The sequence below is a fragment of the Perca fluviatilis genome, chromosome 17 (assembly GCF_010015445.1).
Source record: "Perca fluviatilis chromosome 17, GENO_Pfluv_1.0, whole genome shotgun sequence".
NCBI classification, from domain to species: domain Eukaryota; kingdom Metazoa; phylum Chordata; class Actinopteri; order Perciformes; family Percidae; genus Perca; species Perca fluviatilis.
The window spans coordinates 29,861,953-29,883,947 of NC_053128.1; the positions used below are offsets into that span (position 1 = coordinate 29,861,953).

The 21,995-nt window shown below is 43.4% G+C and overlaps 1 protein-coding gene across 1 annotated transcript in view; it reads left to right on the forward strand.

Moving 5' to 3' along the window:
- Window positions 1-20,969, forward strand: part of LOC120545067 (metal transporter CNNM4-like) — a 36,569-nt gene extending 15,600 nt beyond the window's left edge. The window contains exons 6-9 of the mRNA XM_039779060.1: window positions 6,323-6,419; window positions 11,485-11,574; window positions 14,828-15,003; window positions 20,286-20,969. Of these exons, the coding sequence (XP_039634994.1) occupies window positions 6,323-6,419; window positions 11,485-11,574; window positions 14,828-15,003; window positions 20,286-20,795 (873 nt within the window). The 3' untranslated portion in view covers window positions 20,796-20,969. The remainder of the gene's footprint in view (window positions 1-6,322; window positions 6,420-11,484; window positions 11,575-14,827; window positions 15,004-20,285) is intronic.
- Window positions 20,970-21,995: the final 1,026 nt, after the last annotated feature.

A 21,995-nucleotide genomic window follows, 5' to 3' on the forward strand; every position in this document is an offset into this window, starting at 1 on the left:
AGGCTTGTGACAACTAGAACGCTGCTCCTAAAGACAACTGAGAAAGAAAACAAACTGCAGGTAGTAAAATATGGTATATGGTACTAATATGGTACTAATAATTGGCATAATTTCTTTCGGTGTTTTCAGTTTTCGGTTTTGGTTTCCTCTTTTTCGGTTTCGGCTAAGAGTTTTCATTTCGGTGCATCCCTACTGTTCGGTGTCAGAGGGGCCTTCACCAATAGATCCTCTTAGGTAAGACAGGGGGAGGCCGGCAGAGGGGATTGAAGGGTTAAGGAGGGTGGAAGAAAAGAAAAGCAGATGAGAAGAGAAACAGCCGAGCATATGGAGAGGAAAAGAAACCGCAGAGAGTTTAAGGGCGAAGAGGAGCGCCAGTAAATCTCTTAATCTGCAGCAGGAACTTAAACTGTTCATCTGTCTGGTTTTTAAAATGCTGTCTATAAAGTGGGCGATTTTTCACCTCCACACCAATAATAATGTTTCATGTTCACTTATAGGAGTCGATCTCCATCCACACAAGAGTTTTAGCTCCAGTATCAGAACTAATCTCCGTCCATATTAACCACTGACGTATATAAAATGGACCAACAGAGCCCGTGTCTCTGGACGGAGACCAGTGAAGGATATTAGAAGCACTTTTCAGGTGATCTCTTGCTTTACTGCGCAGCCTCCAACTCACAGAGATAACGCAGATGTGACGTCATCAACCTGTCTGAAAGTGTGAAGTCTTCTGGTAGCTGTGCCGAGAGAAATCTCAATCATTCCCAATCTTACAGAGACGGAGAGCGTAGGTATATGTAAGGAGATAACATAGACACAGGCTAATTACTGATCACTAACATGCTAGTTAACATTAGTCATTAAACCTAAACAGCTAATGGAAGTCCAAACTGCCTGCGAGCTTCTCCTGTACTATGCTAACGCTACCATGCTAACGCTAACGCTATGAGCTAACGGTTGTGGTTAGCCAGCTCATTTCGGACTGTGACGTCACAGTCCGAGCCGATTTTGAACAGCTCACCAGGAGACTGAAGGCAGGACACATTCAGAAACCGTATCTCACTCAGAACACCATGGATGGATTTTTTTCAAAGTTTGTATGTGTGGAAGCACCAGAGACACAAAATAACACCCCAAATCACCAGAAAAAGTGTTTTTTTCATAATATGGACACTTTAAACTAAAAATAACATATATATACATAGAGGTTGACTCCTCGACTGCATGTCCTCTCTCTCTCTCTCTCTCTCTCTTCTTTCATTTCTTCAGCTGTCCTGTCAATAAAGGCCTAAAAATGCCCCCCCCCCCCAAAAAATAACGTTATTGTCCTCGATTGGCCTCCTTGTCACCCCCACGCTCCGCCTCTCCACCATGGGGGACAGATGGGGGCCAGGGCCAGACTCTGGATGCCCTCCCCTCCCACATTCGACAGGCAGACACAGTCAGTTCATCTAAAGCATTTTTAAAGACCTACCTAACTACCTACCTACCTACCTACCTAGCAGCATGGGGGCCCCATGGTTAGCACTGTGGGGTTCTGGGTTCGAATCCAGGTCGTTCCGGGCCTTTCTGTGTGGAGTTTGTATGTTCTCCCCATGTTTGAGTGGGTTTCCAGTTTCCCCCACCATCAATAAACATGCACTAGGTTCTCCAGTCAGTGCCCTTGAGCAAGGCACTGGCTCAGATCTGGAGTTGGTCCCCCGGGGCGCTGTGATTGGCTGCCCACCGCTCCCTTGAGGGATGGGTTAAATGCAGAGAATGAATTTCGCTACGTGTATGTGTATGTGACAATAAATTACCTTACCTCACCTTATTAAGAAAGCTTTTAATCTTTAAATCTCCGTAGTACTAAATCGCCATAGAAACCCTCCCGGCACTCTTTTTTTATTTTTTATTTTTTTTACTGCTTTTCTGACATTAATTTTAGCATTTTCAGATTATTTTGTAAAATGTATTACTATGAGGCTAAATGTATTTTAATCTATTTCCTTCTTTTATGCCCTTTTAAACATGTAAGATGTCCTTGTGTATTTAGAAAGGCGTCCGCCAAATAAAATGTATTATTATTATTATTATTATTATTATTATTATTATTGTCTACCGGCGGCTGCTTTTTCTGCTTTTTCTAGGCAACTGTCAGTACCCGATCCGTTCCACCGGCACGATCCGTTCTGCGCATGCGCAAGATGTTCACGCATGCGCTGTGGTACGAGGATTTACGACACTACCCAGTCTGTTCCCACGCTAGCTAACGTTAGTTTAGCTAATAGCTAATTCGGCGGACCGCTAGGTGATTATAGCGGTCTGCCGTCAGCCTCCACCGGGAAGCTAACGTTAGTTTAGCTAACGGTTAATTTGGCTAACCGCTAGCTGATTGTAGCGGTCTGCCGTTAGCCTCCACAGTTAGGCTAACGTTAGTTTAGCTAACAGCTAATTCGGCTAACCGCTAGCTGAGAGAGCATGTAATAACTTTAAAAGACCCTCAAAATAAAACTTGAAAATAAACGTTAACATATATAACAGCTGTTACGTCAGTTCTACTTTACTTGTGCTCATTTAAAACACACTCACTCAATATTTGTCTTTATTGTTATTACTGTAAAGTCTTAATGTAGCTGTAGCCTGCTTTTCCCCATTATGTTTGACTTAACGTTATTTTAGACTGACTCTAGCTGTCAGTTGTGCCTGCACGATCCGTTCTGCGCATGCGTTATTTTAGACTGAAGGCTGTCGGCTAGCGGTTAGCCGAATTAGCTGTTAGCTATCCCGGTGGAGGCTAGCGTGGAACAGATTGGGCAGGTCGTAAAACGGTATTATCATCTGCGCATACGTCATTGGCATACGTGTCATCTTGTGCCGGTTGAACGGATCGGGTACTGACCGCAACCACGCTGCTCAGAGCTCCGACAGCCGAGAGCAGGAAGCATTGAAACAAAAAACATCAAAACATTACGCGCAGTATGATAATAACGTCCAGAAGACACAATTTACCCTCACTTTACTGCTGTTTGTGTCACATGAGAAATACTTTTAATGAGCACATGGTTCCGCTCACAGTGGAGTTGGCGTTCCTTTATGTGGCCGAAGGACACACACCGACACCGTGCACGTTTTTCAGCAGCGTTTTGAGACCGAAACTATCTCCGTCCACACGAGAGTTGTAGCTCCAGTAGCTGAGCTAATCTCTGTCCATATTTACACGTCTGACAACTAGGGTCGGCTACCGTTTGGATTTTTACGATTCCGATGCCGAACCGGTACTTTAAAAAACGATTAAAGCCCTATTCGCACGGGATAAGTATTACCTGGTGACCTCCAGTCATTTGTAATCATTGCGGAGGTTGTCTGTGATCTTAATCCCGTGCGAATCGGTCATGTCTGCAATTTGTAAAGTAATAATTCAGCCGCAAATGACCTACCATATTTCGCCGAAAATGGAGGTCCTGTGATGATATTAGTCCCGTGCGAATCGGCATCTCTGATTTGTCCAGGATTTGGCGGGGCTTTTTTGTTTTTTCAAGGTACCTATTTCCTTCTTTTGCGCCTTTTTATCCATCTTTGGCGAAGAATGGAGTGGGTGTGTTGGAGTGTTTTGACAGTGTTTTGGGTGCTGGGTCATGTCGCTATACATCATATAGAATTTGCAGAAAGAGAAAGATGAAAACCACCACAAGTGCGAAGACAAAAAGAATGATTAGATGGCAATGGATGACATGTATAGCAGCATGCGGTAAATATATTTTTTATGTTTGTATCATACATCCAGAGATAACGACAAGACATCTCCAAGCCATAGCTTATCAAAAATAATGCACAATCAAGCGAGGGGGCTCACTTCATAATTAGAGGTTAATGTTACAAATAAATCAAGCGTAAAGCTTGAGCTAATAGATTTTAACCTGGTGAAATGTTTTGTTTTATCCATCTAACCGGACCCTGCTTGACACCACCCGGAGAAAGAAGTGAGAGAAAGAAAAAGGAGAGGTCGCAGTTCGGACAATGACTGACTACCCGGTTGAGATTGTGTGCGTGTGCGTCCTCGAGATCTGACCACACACAAACACCCGTAGCAGAGCTACCCACACCCATGTTTCTACTGTTGCTTAATGTCAGTAAATTCGAGTAAAATCACAGGCTTCGCTTATCCGTTCGAATGCGCCAGATGAAACTCAGACGTGGGGGGGTAATTTATAATTCACACGAGGTCCCAAGATAATACTTATCCCGTGCGAATAGGGCTTAAGATTCCTAAACCCATTCTTGAAAAACTGAAAAACTGTAATATGTTTACTAGCGATCACGTGCAGTGGATGGTTGATATGCTTTTACATCTGTTTTGGTGAGCCCAGAGGGGAAAATATGGCATTTTAAAAGTAGCTCTACATTTACGGTAGCTTGCTAACGGTAGACTACAGAGAAAGGGGGATGTTTTTACGTCCCTTTCGGAGCGACAGAGGGGGAAAATATTTACATGTTAAGTGGAACCGAAATTTGCGTTCTGATCCGGTCCGATTCCTACCGGTTGCATAGGAACCCAACCGTACTGACAACACGACATGACCAGTCGAATGCACTGGGGCGTGTGCGTGCCGGTGTAAACAGGAAGCAGATTCTCTCATGTTGAAAATAATGAATGTATTATGTTAAAAAAATACAGAAAATACTTTGGAGAAAGAACAACAATGGCGAAAAGTAATCGTAAATGGGATTTATTAGCTTTGGAGCGAAAAGCCTACCCAACCGATAACACCGACTGACGTGCCTCCTCGTTTCCAAAAGTCTCCGTTTTTATGTCCGTCCAGACGACAAAGCAACCCCGCAGTTTTCAAACGGGGGCAGCAGTGTTTTTTTTAAAGGTCCCATGGCTTTAACATTAATATGCGTTCCCCCAGCCTGCCTATGGTCCCCCAGTGGCTAGAAATGGTGATAGGTGTAAACCGAGCCCTGGGTATCCTGCTCTGCCTTTGAGAAAATGAAAGCTCAGATGGACCAATCAGGAATCTTCTCCTTATGAGGTCATAAGGAGCAAGGTTACCTCCCCTTTCTCTGGTTTGCCCACCCAGAGAATTTGGCCCACCCATGAGAGAGAGAGAGAGACATCATGGCTTTCAAACGAGCAAAGTGGCAGTTGGTCAAGGCCACCACCCGAATTTCTGGAAAGAGACTTCAGATACAGTATTAGGGGACCACTAAGGTCTATATAAAAGAGACTTCAGATACAGTATTAGGGGACCACTAAGGTCTATATAAAAGAGACTTCAGATACAGTATTAGGGGACCACTAAGGTCTATATAAAAGAGACTTCAGATACAGTATTAGGGGACCACTAAGGTCTATATAAAAGAGACTTCAGATACAGTATTAGGGGACCACTAAGGTCTATATATAAAAGAGACTTCAGATACAGTATTAGGGGACCACTAAGGTCTATATAAAAGAGACTTCAGATACAGTAATAGGGGACCACTAAGGTCTATATAAAAGAGACTTCAGATACAGTATTAGGGGACCACTAAGGTCTATATAAAGAGACTTCAGATACAGTATTAGGGGACCACTAAAGTTTATATAAAAAAAAAATTCAAAAAAAATTATAGAAAAAAAAATTTTTAAAAAAAAAAAAAAAAAAAAAAAAAAAAAAAAAAAAAAAAAAAAAATTCAGATACAATATTAGGGGACCACTAAGGTCTATATAAAGGAGACTTCAGTTACAGTATTAGGGGACCACTAAGGTCTATATAAAAGCTAGTAGTGTAGCTGTAGCCTGTGGCCTAAACACCCTCTGAATGTGGTCTGAGTGAACTGGCTGCGTTCTCACCTGTACTTAGAGCTGTCCACTTGGGATCCGATCACTCAGATTGGATTGTGATACCAGGTGGAAATGCTCGGTTCAGCTCAGCGTGTGTTATCATTCATTTTAACTGACCGGCTGGGGGTGTGTGTGAGAATGTTGTTATATTGTCGGCGCTGAGAGAAAGTGTGTGTTTGTACCCGGAGGCTTTGTTTGTTCGTTCAACACCTGAGGTGTGGGTAACGTGAGTTCAGATACTCAGTGTGTAACCTGAGCACAGTTGCTCCTGTGTGTGTTGTGTGTTGTGTGTTGTGTGTTGTGTGATGTGTGTGTGTGTGTGTTGTGTGTGTGTGTGTGTGTGTGTGTGTGGTAAAGAGACACCTGTGGCAGAATGTAATATTTATCTCGGACCTGTTACGAGACGACTTCTGGATTTTGAACAGCAGAACACACACACACACACACACACACACACACACACAGTCAAATAATGTCCTAATTAATCAAAATGTCCTGTGTGTGTGTTTCAGGGGCGAGTGGAAGTGGAAGCTGGAAACGAAAACATGAAGTTTGAAACTGGCCCGTTCTCTTACTATGGAGTCATGGCTCTGAGCTCACCATCACTGGGTGAGACAGTGTGCGCACACACACACACACACACACACACACACACACACACACACACACACACACACACACACACACACACACACACACAAACATATACACACACATATATACACACACACACACGATACCATATGTTTTAAAATCCATTTCAACATCAACAAAAATACATTAAACACAAAACTTTTTTATTTTCCACCTTAATTGTGAATCAAAATTAAAATAAATTCAGGTAACCCTGCTCACTCAGAGTAATATTAATAAGACTGGTTGTGCTTTTGGATAGGGGTGCACCAGTCAGATTGTTAAATTATTATTATTGTTAAATGTGTTATACGTTAGACATTGCTTTGAATGTTGTAGTGACATGTGTTTCCTGTTGCTACTGCACACCAGTGGTGGAGAAAGATCCTTTCCTTTTCATCAGAAATAATCCTAATTAATGGAACTTAATGGCTTTGTGTTTTCCCCAACCTGCTGATTAAAACCCCTAATGAAGCTTTGTCTTTGAAGAAGTCAATTGGCTTAATCCAAAAAGGGAAACATCCCGAGTTCAGACAGAGTTCGTCTTCTGTCCTCCGAGCCGTCAGGTGGTAACCTGACTCCACCAGATGGATCGCTTTGCATTTGCTCGGCATATCCATCTGGGAACTTTCCGTTGGAGAACTTTTGGGAAGGGGCGAAAATCCTGGTTAGCTGATTGGATAAACCATCTGTCTATCACCACCTACAGTACAGGCCAAAGGTTTGGATTCAATGTGTTTCTTTATTTTCATGACTATTTACATTGTAGATTCTCACTGAAGGCATCAAAACTATGAATGAACACATATGGGATTATGTACTTAACAAAAAAGTGTGAAATAACTGAAAACATGTCTTATATTTTAGATTCTTCAAAGTAGCCACCCTTTGCTTTTTTTGATAACTCTGCAAACCCTTGGTGTTCTCTCAATGAGCTTCATGAGGTAGTCACCTGAAATGGTTTTTACCTTCACAGGTGTGCTTTGTCAGGGTTAATTAGTGGAAGTTTTTCCCTTATTAATAAAAAAAGCAAAGGGTGGCTACTTTGAAGAATCTAAAATATAAGACATGTTTTCAGTTATTTCACACTTTTTTGTTAAGTACATAATTCCACATGTGTTCATTCATAGTTTTGATGCCTTCAGTGAGAATCTACAATGTAAATAGTCATGAAAATAAAAAGGAAACGCATTGAATGAGAAGGTGTGTCCAAACTTTTGCAGGTAAAGCATAGCTTGTTAGCTCAGCAAGCAAGCAACATGTCGGTAAAGGAGATTTGCCGTTTGTGTAACGAGAATTTAGGAATAAAAGGCCGCATTTCAGGTTCCCGCTCCATATTCCAAAAGAAGGATCCAAGAGGAAAAAGCATTAGCGGGCGGCTAACAGAATTAGGGCTACCGCTGTCTGAAAATACTGGTTAGCTGATTGGATAAACCATCTGTCTATCAACACCTAAACCCGCCTCAAAACCAGCGCTGATTGGTCGGCCGTTTGGCGAACAGCTCCATATTTTCTCTATCTCAAGATGCCAGACTGGAAAACTGGAGCTCGCCAGATGAGGACGGTCTCACGAGGCTAGTCAGCTGAGGCCTGAGAGACTAAAAGAGATGTCGTTTCATCCTCGTTAGAGCTTGTAACAAAGCTTTTAATGGACTAAGGTCCTGTTATTGAACTATTGTTCTCGTTTCGCTTCTTGTTTTTTGAACATAAAAGCACGGGAACATGTAGTAGAAACCAAAAATGCAAGCATGAAGCTGAAAATGAGCTAAATTTGGGACCTTTGAGCCTTTTGGGGGTCGACCGGCCACGACAAACCGCAGTTTTTGCAAGTTCCCGCAATTTCATCACATAAAATTGCATAAATATCCCGCATATTTCATCGCATTTTTTAAGAAAACGTGCCGCATAACCAAGGATTTTTGCCCCGCAACAATCACAAAAAAACTCTGCATTTTTCTGGAAGGACTGGTATTCATGTTGATGTTCTGCTTGTTCAACGGTTGTTTGGTCAACTGCTATTTAACACATTTCGCAGAGGGTTGCAATTGCTAATTTTTATTCTCAATTCGTATCATTTTGGCGCTGGTGATTTACAAAAATTCTTAACATGTTTCAAATTTGAAGGAAGGGTGATGAAAATGTTTTCACACTATCTGTTTTAAATCAATTTTAAAATGTATTTTAATAATGTATCTTCTAAGAGATTTAACATCTGCTGCAATCAATAACACATCATAAGCCGTCTACACCTTTGCTTTCCATATTAAGAGTTTTTAGAAAAGATTCCACGATCTTTATAATATTTCAGTAAAATGCTTCACTTCTTTCTTTTTCCCTCAGAGCAGCAACCTCCGTTACAACCCTCTTACCTGTTCTCCCGTGTAGAGCCAACAAGTCTTTATTTTGTCCAGTTTCAGTATAACATTTTCTTTCCACAGGGCTTCCAGGTGTGAATGTGTGTAACAGCAGGGATGCAGATGAGGAGCTTTAAAGTGCTCATATTATGCTTTTTGGCTTTTTCTCTTTTCCTTTATTGTGTTATATATCTTTTTTGTGCATGTTATAGGTTTATAAAGTGAAAAAGCCCAAAGTCCCCCCCAAAGGGACTTACCATCTCCAACAGAAAACACTGTTCACCAACTGCTCCAAACAGCTCTATTGTAGTGCAGCCTTTACTTCAGAGACACACGTTATAATGCTCACCTAGCTACTGTCAGGGCACGCCCTCATACTCTGCTTCTGACTGGCTAGTAGTCCTTACTTAGCTACTGTCAGGGCACGCCCTCATACTCTGCTTCTGACTGGCTAGTAGTCCTTACCTAGCTACTGTGAGGACACGCCCTCATACTCTGCTTCTGACTGGCTAGTAGTCCTTACCTAGGTACTGTCAGGGCACGCCCTCATACTCTGCTTCTGACTGGCTAGTAGTCCTTACCTAGGTACTGTCAGCGCGCCACCTCATACTCTGCTTCTGACTGGCTAGTAGTCCTTACCTAGCTACTGTCAGGACGCCGCCCTCATACTCTGCTTCTGACTGGCTAGTAGTCCTTACCTAGGTACTGTCAGGACCGCCCTCATACTCTGCTTCTGACTGGCTAGTAGTCCTTACCTAGGTACTGTGAGGACACGCCCTCATACTCTGCTTCTGACTGGCTAGTAGTCCTTACCTAGGTACTGTCAGGGCACGCCCTCATACCCTGCTTCTGACTGGCTAGTAGTCCTTACCTAGGTACTGTCAGGACACGCCCTCATACTCTGCTTCTGACTGGCTAGTAGTCCTTACCTAGCTACTGTCAGGGCGCGCCCTCATACTCTGCTTCTGACTGGCTAGTAGTCCTTACCTAGCTACTGTCAGGGCGCGCCCTCATACTCTGCTTCTGACTGGCTAGTAAGGACTACTAGCCAGTCAGAAGCAGAGTATGAGGGCGTGCCATGCTAGCAGCTAGGCGAGCATTATAACGTGTGTTCCAAAGTGACCAGGTTTGTCTCTGAAGTAAAGGCTGGACTACAATAGAGCTGTTTGGAGCAGTTGGTGAACAGTGTTTTCTGTTGGAGATGGTAAGTCCCTTTGGGGGGGACTTTGGGCTTTTTAACTTTATAAACCTATAACGTGCACAAAAAAAGATATATAACACAATAAAGGAAAAGAGAAAAAGCCAAAAAGCATAATATGGTGGGTAATAGGGTGATGTAAGCCTACCTGAGAAGAAGTCTCGCCGTGCGGCCGGGTTGAGTCAGCGTGCAGGCAGCACCGCCGCGTGTGGCCACTCTGACTCAGTGTAACACCGGGGACTCCTAGTGGTTCAGCATCAAAACTGCTTAATTAAAATGTCTCCTCTTGTTCTTTTTCTTCTGCTCTTCCCCCCCTTTCCCTTTCCCTGTCGAGCTGTTTCTGTCTCCTGGACGACCAGCTGTCTGTGCTTCATGTGCACATGGTGCAGCTCCGTGTGTGTGCATGTGCACTGTCAAATGTATGCGTCAAACACGTGTTCATTTCTCATCCTGAAACGCTCAAATGTGTGTTTTTTTTAAACTTTAATCTTTCTCGGTTAGAAAGATAAATCTGGAAGTTTTAGATTTTCAAAATAGAGATTCAGAAATTTAAACTGTAATTGCGTTGTTGTTTTTTTTTAACTTGGACCTTATTTTCTCATGCATTGGTGTCTTAGTGACTGATCTAAACAAATATCTTTGAAGTTGGTCCAGTATTGAGCAAGAACGCTGTAACCGGCAGCCGTTAAGCGGGCTGCAATGTAATCATGTAGGGCAATTGCGCACCGTCAGTTTCCGTCCACTAAAAGTTCAGTTTTTGCCGCTGACAGACTCAGATTATTATGCTGAGTGTCTGACAACATTATGGAAAGGATCCCTATAGAGATAGAGCTTTTAGTTAAAGAGTTAGATCCTTTTAGTTTAACATGAAACAGCCCCAACATCACCATCACCAAACTCCACCAGACTCCATGTAAATAATCAGGACTTTTAGAGTGTATAGATCCAGCATATCTCCACCAGACTCCATGTAAATAATCAGGACTTTTAGCGTGTATAGAGCCAGCATATCTCCACCAGACTCCATGTAAATAATCAGGACTTTTAGCGTGTATAGAGCCAGCATATCTCCACCAGACTCCATGTAAATAATCAGGACTTTTAGCGTGTATAGAGCCAGCATATCTCCACATGTAAATGAGTGAATTAAGGGTTTATTTCAACCAAACCAGAGTGGTGATTGTTGGAACAGTGGAAAGATGAACCAAGACGGCTTTTGGTAGTTTTATTTTGTTCCTGTCGACTTTGAATGAAGTGCGTTTTACGCTGATAAAATGAAATTTTTATTTAAATGGGGTGTGGAGGGTTTGGTGATGGTGATTTCGTGGCTGTTTTGTGGTTCCCTGTCAAATAAGCTAATGAATAAAAACATTTATTTTTATTTTTTTGTCAACGTGCGCGATTAAAATGATTTAAAACAAATAAACCTCTAAATCTCTCTCTCTGCTCCTTCGTTCTCCTCCTCCTCCTCCTCCTCTTCCTCTCTCAGCTGTCACCCCCCCTCTCTCCCCATCGGTGGCGTCCCCCCCTCCACGACGCCTTTCTCTTAAGAGGTTTTCTCTGTTCTCTCGTTTCCCAGGTAAACTCTCGCATGGGCCAGACAAGGGCGGGAGGGAGGGGAGGGAGGGGTTCCTCTTTTAGCCTCTCCACCATTTATATTTTATTTTCATCATCTCCAGAGCCCAGATCCAGCAAGTACAGGCCCGTAATAAATACAGTTTAGCATAGAGCAAAGTTTAAATTACGTTTGTTCTTCTTTCATGACTTTGTGAACAAACAACCGCCCTTTGACCTTCTTCAGATTGATTTAAACAGTCTTCAAGGTGCAGTAGGTAAGACTTATAAAACTAACTTTCTGTCATATCTGCTGAAACTGACCCTATGTTCCAGTAGAACTACATGAAGCAGGTCTTTAAAATAAAATCCAGCTCCTCTGGCTCCACCTACAGCCTGTAGTGCGATTTGCAACAATCCCGAGCTCCCTGTTCAGATGCACCAATCAGGGCCAGGAGGGGTGTCTAACTGTTCAGATGCACCAATCAGGGCCAGGAGGGGTGTCTAACTGTTCAGATGCACCAATCAGGGCCAGGAGGGGTGTCTAACTGTTCAGATGCACCAATCAGGGCCAGTGGGGGGAGGGGCTTAGGAGACAGTTTTGGGCTTTATCAGAAAGGGGGACTGAGAAGTTGTCGATGTCCAAATGTTTTGGCTAAGTCCTGGATCTTCCCAATCCTACCTACTGCACCTTTAACTGATAGTTTGAGCTTTTTGATTGGTAGGATTTGAAAACGTTTCAACACTATGAAACGTGTTGATGTGAGTTCAAACTTTACTTCAACAAAAGAAACCAAAGTTCTCAAATGTGAAATATTGTCAATATAACACAATATAAACGTGAACCACTGTCTAATATGAATATTTTTGCACGTAAACTTAAAAAAATAAAAAATCAATATTGCGTTTTTCGATACAGTATCGCTAAATAAAATATCGCGATACTCAAGTGTATCCATTATTTTCTTACACCCCTAGTAACTTGTGCAAGATGGGTTTTTTTTCTACTGTAACACTAAAAAAACATATCTTGGAAAAGGAAAATATTAATTCCCAGAATCTAAATTTGGTTGTTTTCAACGGCCAACAGTCCCAGACAAATACATATTTAATTGCCTCTCAGATAACGGAGTTTCCTTGCTCGTTGAATGACTCAAACCGAATCCGTTTTCAAATCATTTCTCGATTAACTTTCTGTCGACTGATCGATTGACGGTCTGATGTACAGTACAGGCCAAAAGTTTGGACACACCTTCTCATTCAATGTGTTTCTTTATTTTCATGACTATTTACAGTACATTGTAGATTCTCACTCAAGGCATCAAAACTATGAATGAACACATATGGAATTATGTACTTAACAAAAAAGTGTGAAATAACTGAAAACATGTCTTATATTTTAGATTCTTCAAAGTAGCCACCCTTTGCTTTTTTTGATAGCTCTGCAAACCCTTGGTGTTCTCTCAATGAGCTTCATGAGGTAGTCACCTGAAATGGTTTTACCTTCACAGGTGTGCTTTGTCAGGGTTAATTAGTGGAATTATTTCCCTTATTAATAAAAAAAGCAAAGGGTGGCTACTTTGAAGAATCTAAAATATAAGACATGTTTTCAGTTATTTCACACTTTTTTGTTAAGTACATAATTCCATATGTGTTCATTCATAGTTTTGATGCCTTCAGTGAGAATCTACAATGTAAATAGTCATGAAAATAAAAAGGAAACGCATTGAATGAGAAGGTGTGTCCAAACTTTTGGCCTGTACTGTACTTCGGCTCTAAAATAGACGCATTAATTACAGAAACGATCAGTAGTTGCAGCTCTAAACTTTGCGCTAGCTCAGGTCAGTTCACCTCCAGGGCAGTTGGGTTCCTCGCTGATCGTTGATTGGACCACAGCGGATCGTTAACTCTCCGATCGTTACAGCTTGAAGAGTCAGAGTCAGACAAACTTGCTGGATGGGGCTCGAGGTGCGGTGCCCTTTTTATGTTCTAACCCTGTCACCACCACCTCCCCTCTAACCACTGATCTGTGGTCAGATATTATTCATATACAACTCCTATAACACCTAGACCTCTGGTTAAAGGAATAGTTTTGACATTTTGAGAAATATGCTCATTTGCTTTCTTTCTTTCCGACGGTTAGATGAGATTTTCTTCAAATATGAGTCTACAGCCAGATAGCTTAGCATAAAGACTGGAAACAGCTAGCCTGGCTCTGTCCAAAGGTAATATGTATAGGTTATTATTATTATTATTATTATTATTAATTATCCCCTTATATGTCCGGTAGCGAGCGGGGAGAGACAGATAATGTTGTGATCTTGTTTGAATTGAGCCATGAATTACACATACGATGGTCGTCAATTTGAAAGATAATTTAGCAAGTCAAGAAAGTCTCAGTTTGTCGCCAAACCGTTGTAGCATTAGACTGTGAAAGAAGTAATCAAAAGGACTACACAGCCCAAAGTCTCTAAGTGATGTCTCGCTGCAAACTTCAAACTCTGTGTGTTTCGTAACGGGATGTAACGTTAATTAAAAAATGATTTGTCTGTTCTCGTTCCCTACCGTACATATATTTTTCCAAAATAAGGTCCCATGGGGTACACCGGAAGGGGAGGGACTTCGCCTCTCTATACCACAACAACATCAAGAAGCTATAATGTGTGAATAAGTGAGCTTTAGAGATGCTTTCCCTTCTGACAGAGCCAGGCTAAGCTAATGAGTTGTAGCGCCAAAGTTTGGTATCGAGAGTATTTCCCAAAATGTTGAACTATTCCTTTAAGCACAAAGGCTTGGCACTCGATCTCCTCTACACGACACTGAACTCAAGTATACTAATCATCACTCTCTCTCTCGCTCTCTCTCTGTCCTTTAACTTTCCAAGATCACAGGGATGTTTTCCTGCTCCCCTAACGTCACCCTCCATGACATCACTAAAACCAGCCAATGAGAGAGCTTCCTCCTCTGAGCTCAGACTACGTCTCGTTGTGGCACTGAAATGCTCAAACGATGCACGTGGCATGTTTGTCGCATCCTTTGCATAACCAACACAAACTCCCCTCTAGCACCGATCCATCACAGTAGACGTGTGATGTCGACATTAACATCTTGTGTGATGTCATCTCATCTTGTTTTCACGCCATTTTGTCCCCCACCCCTGCTGTTTCCCGGTGTTTTCGGCTTCAGTTCACGTCAAAGTGTGTTTGTGTGTTTTGTCGTTTGCTCTCCTTGCCTCCTCACCCTCTCACTCTCTCTCTCTCTTCTCCGTCCATCCCCAGAGTTTCGTTCTCCCTCACACGGGGCCAACCTCAACCGCTCGGCGTCTCTGAGCTGCGCCGAGCGCCCGCCAGAAAGCGGCTCCGTCGGCGGGAGCGTCACTCAGATCCCCGGCACGCCCTTCCAGTACATACCGGACTTCTGCGTGCGAGCTCTCACAGACCTGCAGTTCGTCAAGGCAAGTACCAGTCAGACAGCTCCTCGACTTAAAGTGATGGTTCGGAGTAATTCACCCTAGGGTCCTTTGCACCACGACCTCGAGCCAAACACCCCCCCAGAAGCTTTTTTCACCTGGGTCGAACATTGGGAGAGTTAGCTAGAGTAGCGTTAGCCGCTGAATAGCTTAGCGTAGGGGCTAACGGACCCACGTTTGTATCTTGTAAGTTACCCCACTAATAATGCCCGAAATGATACCAAACGTCTACAAGTAGTACAAATAGGTTATGCTCTCATAAAACGATGGATTGGAAAGTTTGTAAGTACACCAGAAGTTTATGTAAATAACACTTGCCTGCTGGCTTCTGCTCTCTGCTGTTGTTGTTGCTGCTGTGAGACGAGTGCTTAGGGACGTCTACAAATTACAACACCGAAAAGAGATGCAACAAAAATATTTATTAATTAAAAAAAGATTTTTAAAGTAAGTGCTGTAGTATAACTAGCAGGAGACAAGTAATGATTGAGGTAAGTTTGGAGACATTACCTTATTTAATCATTGAATTAATAAATATTTTTGTTGCATCTCTTTTCGGTGTTGTAATTTGTAGACGTCCCTAAGCACTCGTCTAACTGCAGGTAGCAGCAGCAGCAGCAACAGAGAGCAGAAGAGAGCAGGCAAGTGTTCATAAACTTCTGGTGTACCTACAAACTTTCCAATCCATCGTTTTATGAGTGCATAACCTATTTGTACTACTTGTAGACGTTTGGTATCATTTGGGGCATTATTAGTGGGGTAACTTACAAGATACAAACGTGGGTCCATTAGCCCCTGCGCTAAGCTATTCAGCGGCTAACGCTACTCTACGCTAACTCTCCCAATGTTAGACCCAGGTGAAAAAAGCTTCTGGGGGGGTGTTTGGCTCGAGGTCATGGTGCAAAGGACCCTAGGGTGAAATTACTCCGAACCATCACTTTAAAGGTGCTCGAAGCCAGTGGTTCCCAACCTTTTTTCCTTGACTTTTAGAGCTTTAAATGGTCAGGCCCCAGAATACATTGCTGACTTGTTACGCTCATACTCCCCAGGCCGCGCCCTTCGATCAGCGGGCCAAAGATCTTTTAATGGTCCCAAAGACTTGTTATAAAACTCGGGGAGACCTGTCCTTCGAGGCTGTAGCCCCCAGACTCTGGAACGCCCTGCCCTTGCTCCTCCGTGTGGCTGATTCTGTTGATTCTTTTAAAAGGCAACTCAAGACCCTGTTATTTAAACAAGCTTTTAGTTGACTGGGTTTAATTTATCTTTGACTTTTTAAATGTTTTAATTTTATTCACTGTATTTTAATGTGGCTGTAACTTGTAAAGCACTTTGTGATTTTTATCTGTGAAAAGCGCTCTATAAATAAACTTTACTTACTTACTTACTTACTTACTTGGCGCCCCCCCTACTCATGTCTAAGAAAAGCTCTCGAGATAGAGCCTTACTTTCTTTTTTGATACAGAGGAGTTATCAGCACTGTTACGTTTCTCCGCCATGTTTCATTCATAAAATAATGATGCCGTGGCGGCAGGAAAGACGAGGATACAACAAAATATATAGTTTTCATACAGACTTTTGTATCCATTATACAGTACAGGCCAAAAGTTTGGACACACCTTCTCATTCAATGCGTTTCCTTTTTATTTTCATGACTATTTACATTGTAGATTCTCACTGAAGGCATCAAAACTATGAATGAACACATATGGAATTATGTACTTAACAAAAAAGTGTGAAATAACTGAAAACATGTCTTATATTTTAGATTCTTCAAAGTAGCCACCCTTTGCTTTTTTTGATAACTCTGCAAACCCTTGGTGTTCTCTCAATGAGCTTCATGAGGTAGTCACCTGAAATGGTTTTACCTTCACAGGTGTGCTTTGTCAGGGTTAATTAGTGGAATTATTTCCCTTATTAATAAAAAAGCAAAGGATGGCTACTTTGAAGAATCTAAAATATAAGACATGTTTTCAGTTATTTCACACTTTTTTGTTAAAGGTATAGTGGAGGATTTTCCCGAATTTTAGAAAAGATCCGCCCTCTCCACTTTTTGAAAAAATGCACATGCGCAACACTCTACCTGCTCCCGAGAGGGAACGCCTATTAAACGTGTGCACGAGAGTGCACTGTTTACAAGTTGCTGTCGGCATGGTTCATACGAGCTACTTTCAGAAAGATTTGCACTTTTTCACAAATTGAGATGTTTACCGTGTGTGTGCGGTGCGTGACTTGTGCCAGGGCTAGCATCGCTAATCATAGCTTACATCAACTTTCACTAGCAGTGATTTTAAATGGATTTCTCCAAATAGCACGCCAAACTTTACCTGTCGAGTAGAAACTTGGCGACTGAGGCGTCAGTGGAGAGCCCAACCTGTGCTTTTAGCGCACACCAGCGTGTGAAACATTCTCCCAACAACACTCCGGTCTTGTTTCTTTCTTCAGAGGCCTTTCTCTTCTTGTCATACATTTCGTAGACACTCGTAGCTCACCACACATATACACCTGAAAGTATTCATGCGCAGAAAGCGAAAACTACCCTAGGGACGAGCACGTACGACGGCCTGACGTAAACATAACGCCAGAATGATTGACAACTAGGAGGACCAATAGTCTTGATGATCCACCCGGAAAAAGAAAATCCTCCACAATACCTTTAAGTACATAATTCCATATGTGTTCATTCATAGTTTTGATGCCTTCAGTGAGAATCTACAATGTAAATAGTCATGAAAATAAAAAGGAAACACATTGAATGAGGTGTGTCCAAACTTTTGTACTTTCTGTACTGTATATTCTAGTGTATTGTCATAATTTGTTTAACATGTGCAAATATTTTTTTTTTTACCTCAACCTCAAACCAGATAAAGACTTGCGCCCCCCCCCTCTGTGATCTTTGCCGTCCCCCTGAGGGGTCCCTGGACCCCAGGTTGGGAACCACTGCTCCAAGCGATGCTGGGTGATGTCACTTCTTGTTGACTTGTTGAGTATTTTCAAACAAAACGAAGTCTAGCTCGCCACCTCCCTCCTCCTCATCCCGTCCCCTCTCCCTCCCTTCTGTGCTTCCGCGCACACTCCCCCCCATAAAAGATATGTCAAGTTTTGACTGAAATGTGGATGGTGCAACAAGGCAGCCCTGCTCGGTTCTTTCGGGGAATGATTGTAAAGATTTACAGAGAATATGTTGAGGTCTTTCCTCTCTAACTGGGACATTTTGGGACTGATTGGTGGGGTTGCTGCGGACAAAGTGCACACGGAGATACACTGGTAAGAGCCAATGAGGTTTAACCATGGATCAGCTGATTTAAATAGCTCACGGTACTGTATTGTGTCAACAGTTAACTTCATTTACCGTATTTTCCGGACTATAAGTCGCATTTATTCATAATTTATTTTTTTTCATCTGTCAACTATACAATAGCACCCAGAGCAACAGGCTGAATACGGTATGTTAACGTAACACATTAACAGTTATTGAACTATACAATAGCTCACAGAACAACCAGCTACCAGGGCGTGGAGCATGGATGGATTAAAAGGCGTGGAGACGTAGCTGCACCGTTGACGAGCCCCTCCCGACTCGTTCCTCCACCTCTGGCCTTCTCGCTCTCAGCCCGCGATTAGCCGATTAGCTTTCTTTGTTTTCTTCATTGCAGTATGAGTCACCTTTTCGCCAGTCTCCCTCACAAGTTTCTCCCTCATTTCAACCTTTCTTTCTGCTGCTCGAGTACCGTTTTCGGGCTGCATATTTTACTTATTTAGTTTGTTTTCTTTCTCAGTTGTCTTTAGGAGCAGCGTTCTAGTCGTCACAAGCCTAGAGCGCCCTCTCGCGGCTGTAGACGGTAATGTTTTCAGTACGAATTACATGTTCAATTATATATATTTTGATATAAGTCGCACCTGACTATAAGTCGCAGGACCAGCCAAAGTAGGAAAAAAAGTGCGACTTATAGTCCGGAAAATACGGTAATATTGTATGTGGCGTTTTCTTTTGCGGGGGTGCAAATGTTCCACCAAAACAACTTCCTTCCCGAGACTATTCTGCAGAGCCACCGTCGCTGCGTCCGGCCTAAGACGATTGTGATTGGTTTAAAGAAATGCAAACAGCCCAGGGCGTTTTTTTTCCCCTCCTATGCCAGAATGTATCTGTGGTGTAGCCAGACCTTCCTCCACGGTGCTGTGGAGATAGGTCTGGTAACGCGAGACTATTTTAAACAGACTGACTCTCATGAGTCACTCAACTCCCAATGGTAGCGCTGCAGGTGCGTGTGACGTTGTTCTCGCGATAACGCGCAATGTGGCGATAACACGCAATGTGGCGATAACGCGCAATGTGGCGATAACGCGCAATGTGGCGATAACGCGCAATGTGGCGATAACGCGCAATGTGGCGATAACCTGCAATGTGGCGATAACACGCAATGTGGCGATAACGCGCAATGTGGCGATAACACGCAATGTGGCGATATCGCGCAATAACGCGCAATGTGGCGATAACACGCAATGTGGCGATAACGCGCAATGTGGCGATAACACGCAATGTGGCGATAACACGCAATGTGGCGATAACGCGCAATGTGGCGATAACACGCAATGTGGCGATAACGCGCAATGTGGCGATAACGCCAATGTGGCGATAACACGCAATGTGGCGATAACCCGCAATGTGGTGATAACCTGCAATGTGGCGATAACGCGCAATGTGGCGATAACGCGCAATAACGCGCAATGTGGCGATAACGCGCAATGTGGCGATAACACGCAATGTGGCGATAACGCGCAATGTGGCGATAACGCGCAATGTGGCGATAACGCGCAATGTGGCGATAACACGCAATGTGGCGATAACGCAATGTGGCGATAACACGCAATGTGGGAGCGATAACCTGCAATGTGGCGATAACGCCGCAATTGGCGATAACGCCGCAATAACGCGCAATGTGGCGATAACGCGCATGTACGATAACACGCAATGTGGCGATAACGCGCAATGTGGCGATAACGCGCAATGTGGCGATAACGCGCAATGTGGCGATAACGCGCAATATTGCGACGCCACATGGTGTGTATGTTTACATCGGCTGTAGACAGCGTAGACATACACGTGGATAGCTGAAAATGCGTCCAGATAACACGCCACTTGGCGTTAGGAAAGTGGCGTGTGTGTTTATGCAAAGTCATGATGCCCCGTTGCTTTTAAAGGTAAGTTTGATCAGAACCTGTTCCATATTTATGTCTTTAAATTGTCTTTATCGATGTTGTTTTGTCCTCAGATCACTCGTGCTCAGTACCAGAACGGGCTCCTGGCGTCCAGGCTGGACAGCACGCCGCAGTCTCCGGAGGGCAGTCACGCTCGCCTGGACACGTCCGTCTCTTTGCCGCCCGTGACGCCGCCGCCGGGGACCCGCGGCCCGCTGCCGCTGGCCACGCCTCCTCCGGCACAGCGCCCGCCGTCCAACTCCAACGCTCAGCCTCCACCGAGCAGCCGCGCCGCTCCGCCCCAGCAAGCCGCGGCGCCGCCGTGCAACCACGCCCACGTCTCCCAACCTTCTCCGTCCTCCGTGAGCGCAGTGACGTGCACTTTTAACCCCCACCCGACTCTGCCCTCCAAGACCCAGCAGCGGGCGCCATCTCCCGGCCCGGAGAACGGACCGGGAGAGACCACCACTCTGCTCAGTGAGCAGCAGAACTGTCCGGGCCTCCGCAGGCCCAGCTACAGCCTGGCACACCCCCACCCGCACGTCCACACCATCAGTCACGGGCACACGGAAAGCACCATCTAACTGAGCTACCTGTGCGCTCCAGGGCCGTGCTCGATCGAAGAAGTTCTCAGTCGACTAGCACTCGTTCAGTTGTACCGACTGATCGATTAGTTGATTTTAATCGACAGAGCTGTAAATCTGAGTTTCTCCGCAAAGAGTGACGCAAAAAGCACCACTTTAATTCTTGTGTTTACCAGAGATGTACTCGTACAGTACAGGCCAAAAGTTTGGACACACCTTCTCATTCAATGCGTTTCCTTTTTATTTTCATGACTATTTACATTGTAGATTCTCACTGAAGGCATCAAAACTATGAATGAACACATATGGGATTATGTACTTAACAAAAAAGTGTGAAATAACTGAAAACATGTCTTATATTTTAGATTCTTCAAAGTAGCCACCCTTTGCTGTTTTTGATAACTCTGCAAACCCTTGGTGTTCTCTCAATGAGCTTCATGAGGTAGTCACCTGAAAGGGTTTTACCTTCACAGGTGTGCTTTGTCAGGGTTAATTAGTGGAAGTTTTTCCCTTATTAATAAAAAAAGCAAAGGGTGGCTACTTTGAATAATCTAAAATATAAGACATGTTTTCAGTTATTTCACACTTTTTTGTTAAGTACATAATTCCATATGTGTTCATTCATAGTTTTGATGCCTTCAGTGAGAATCTACAATGTAAATAGTCATGAAAATGAAAAGGAAACGCATTGAATGAGAAGGTGTGTCCAAACTTTTGGCCTGTACTGTACGTTTCTTGGAAATAAGCATCAACATGACTAATGGACTAAAGAAATCTAAGTTGACTAAGACCAAAACCACCGATTAGTCGACTAAGAGGGAGCAGCCCTAGTGCACTCACTCATACGACACACACACTCACACACTACTTCGTGTTTGCTCGTTGAACCTTTCTGTAGGGACGCTGAGGATCAGCACTTGATGTGTGTTTTGTAAACCGAGATCCTCCTTTATCCCGTCCTGCATGTTCCCCCTTCCAAAACAACGCTGAAAAAGATCCAGAAGAGACTACAAAGATGGCGGAACTTAAGGGAACACTAGTGAGTATGACTGGAACTATAGACAAAGGGTTGTGTATGAGTGTTTGTTTTTTAAAGGATCAGTTCACCAGGATTACTAAAAAAGACTCGCAGATGCTTTTGGTTTCATTCGTCAAGTTTTGTAAAAGTAAAAGGGAAAGTTTGTTATTTCAGAGGCAGGT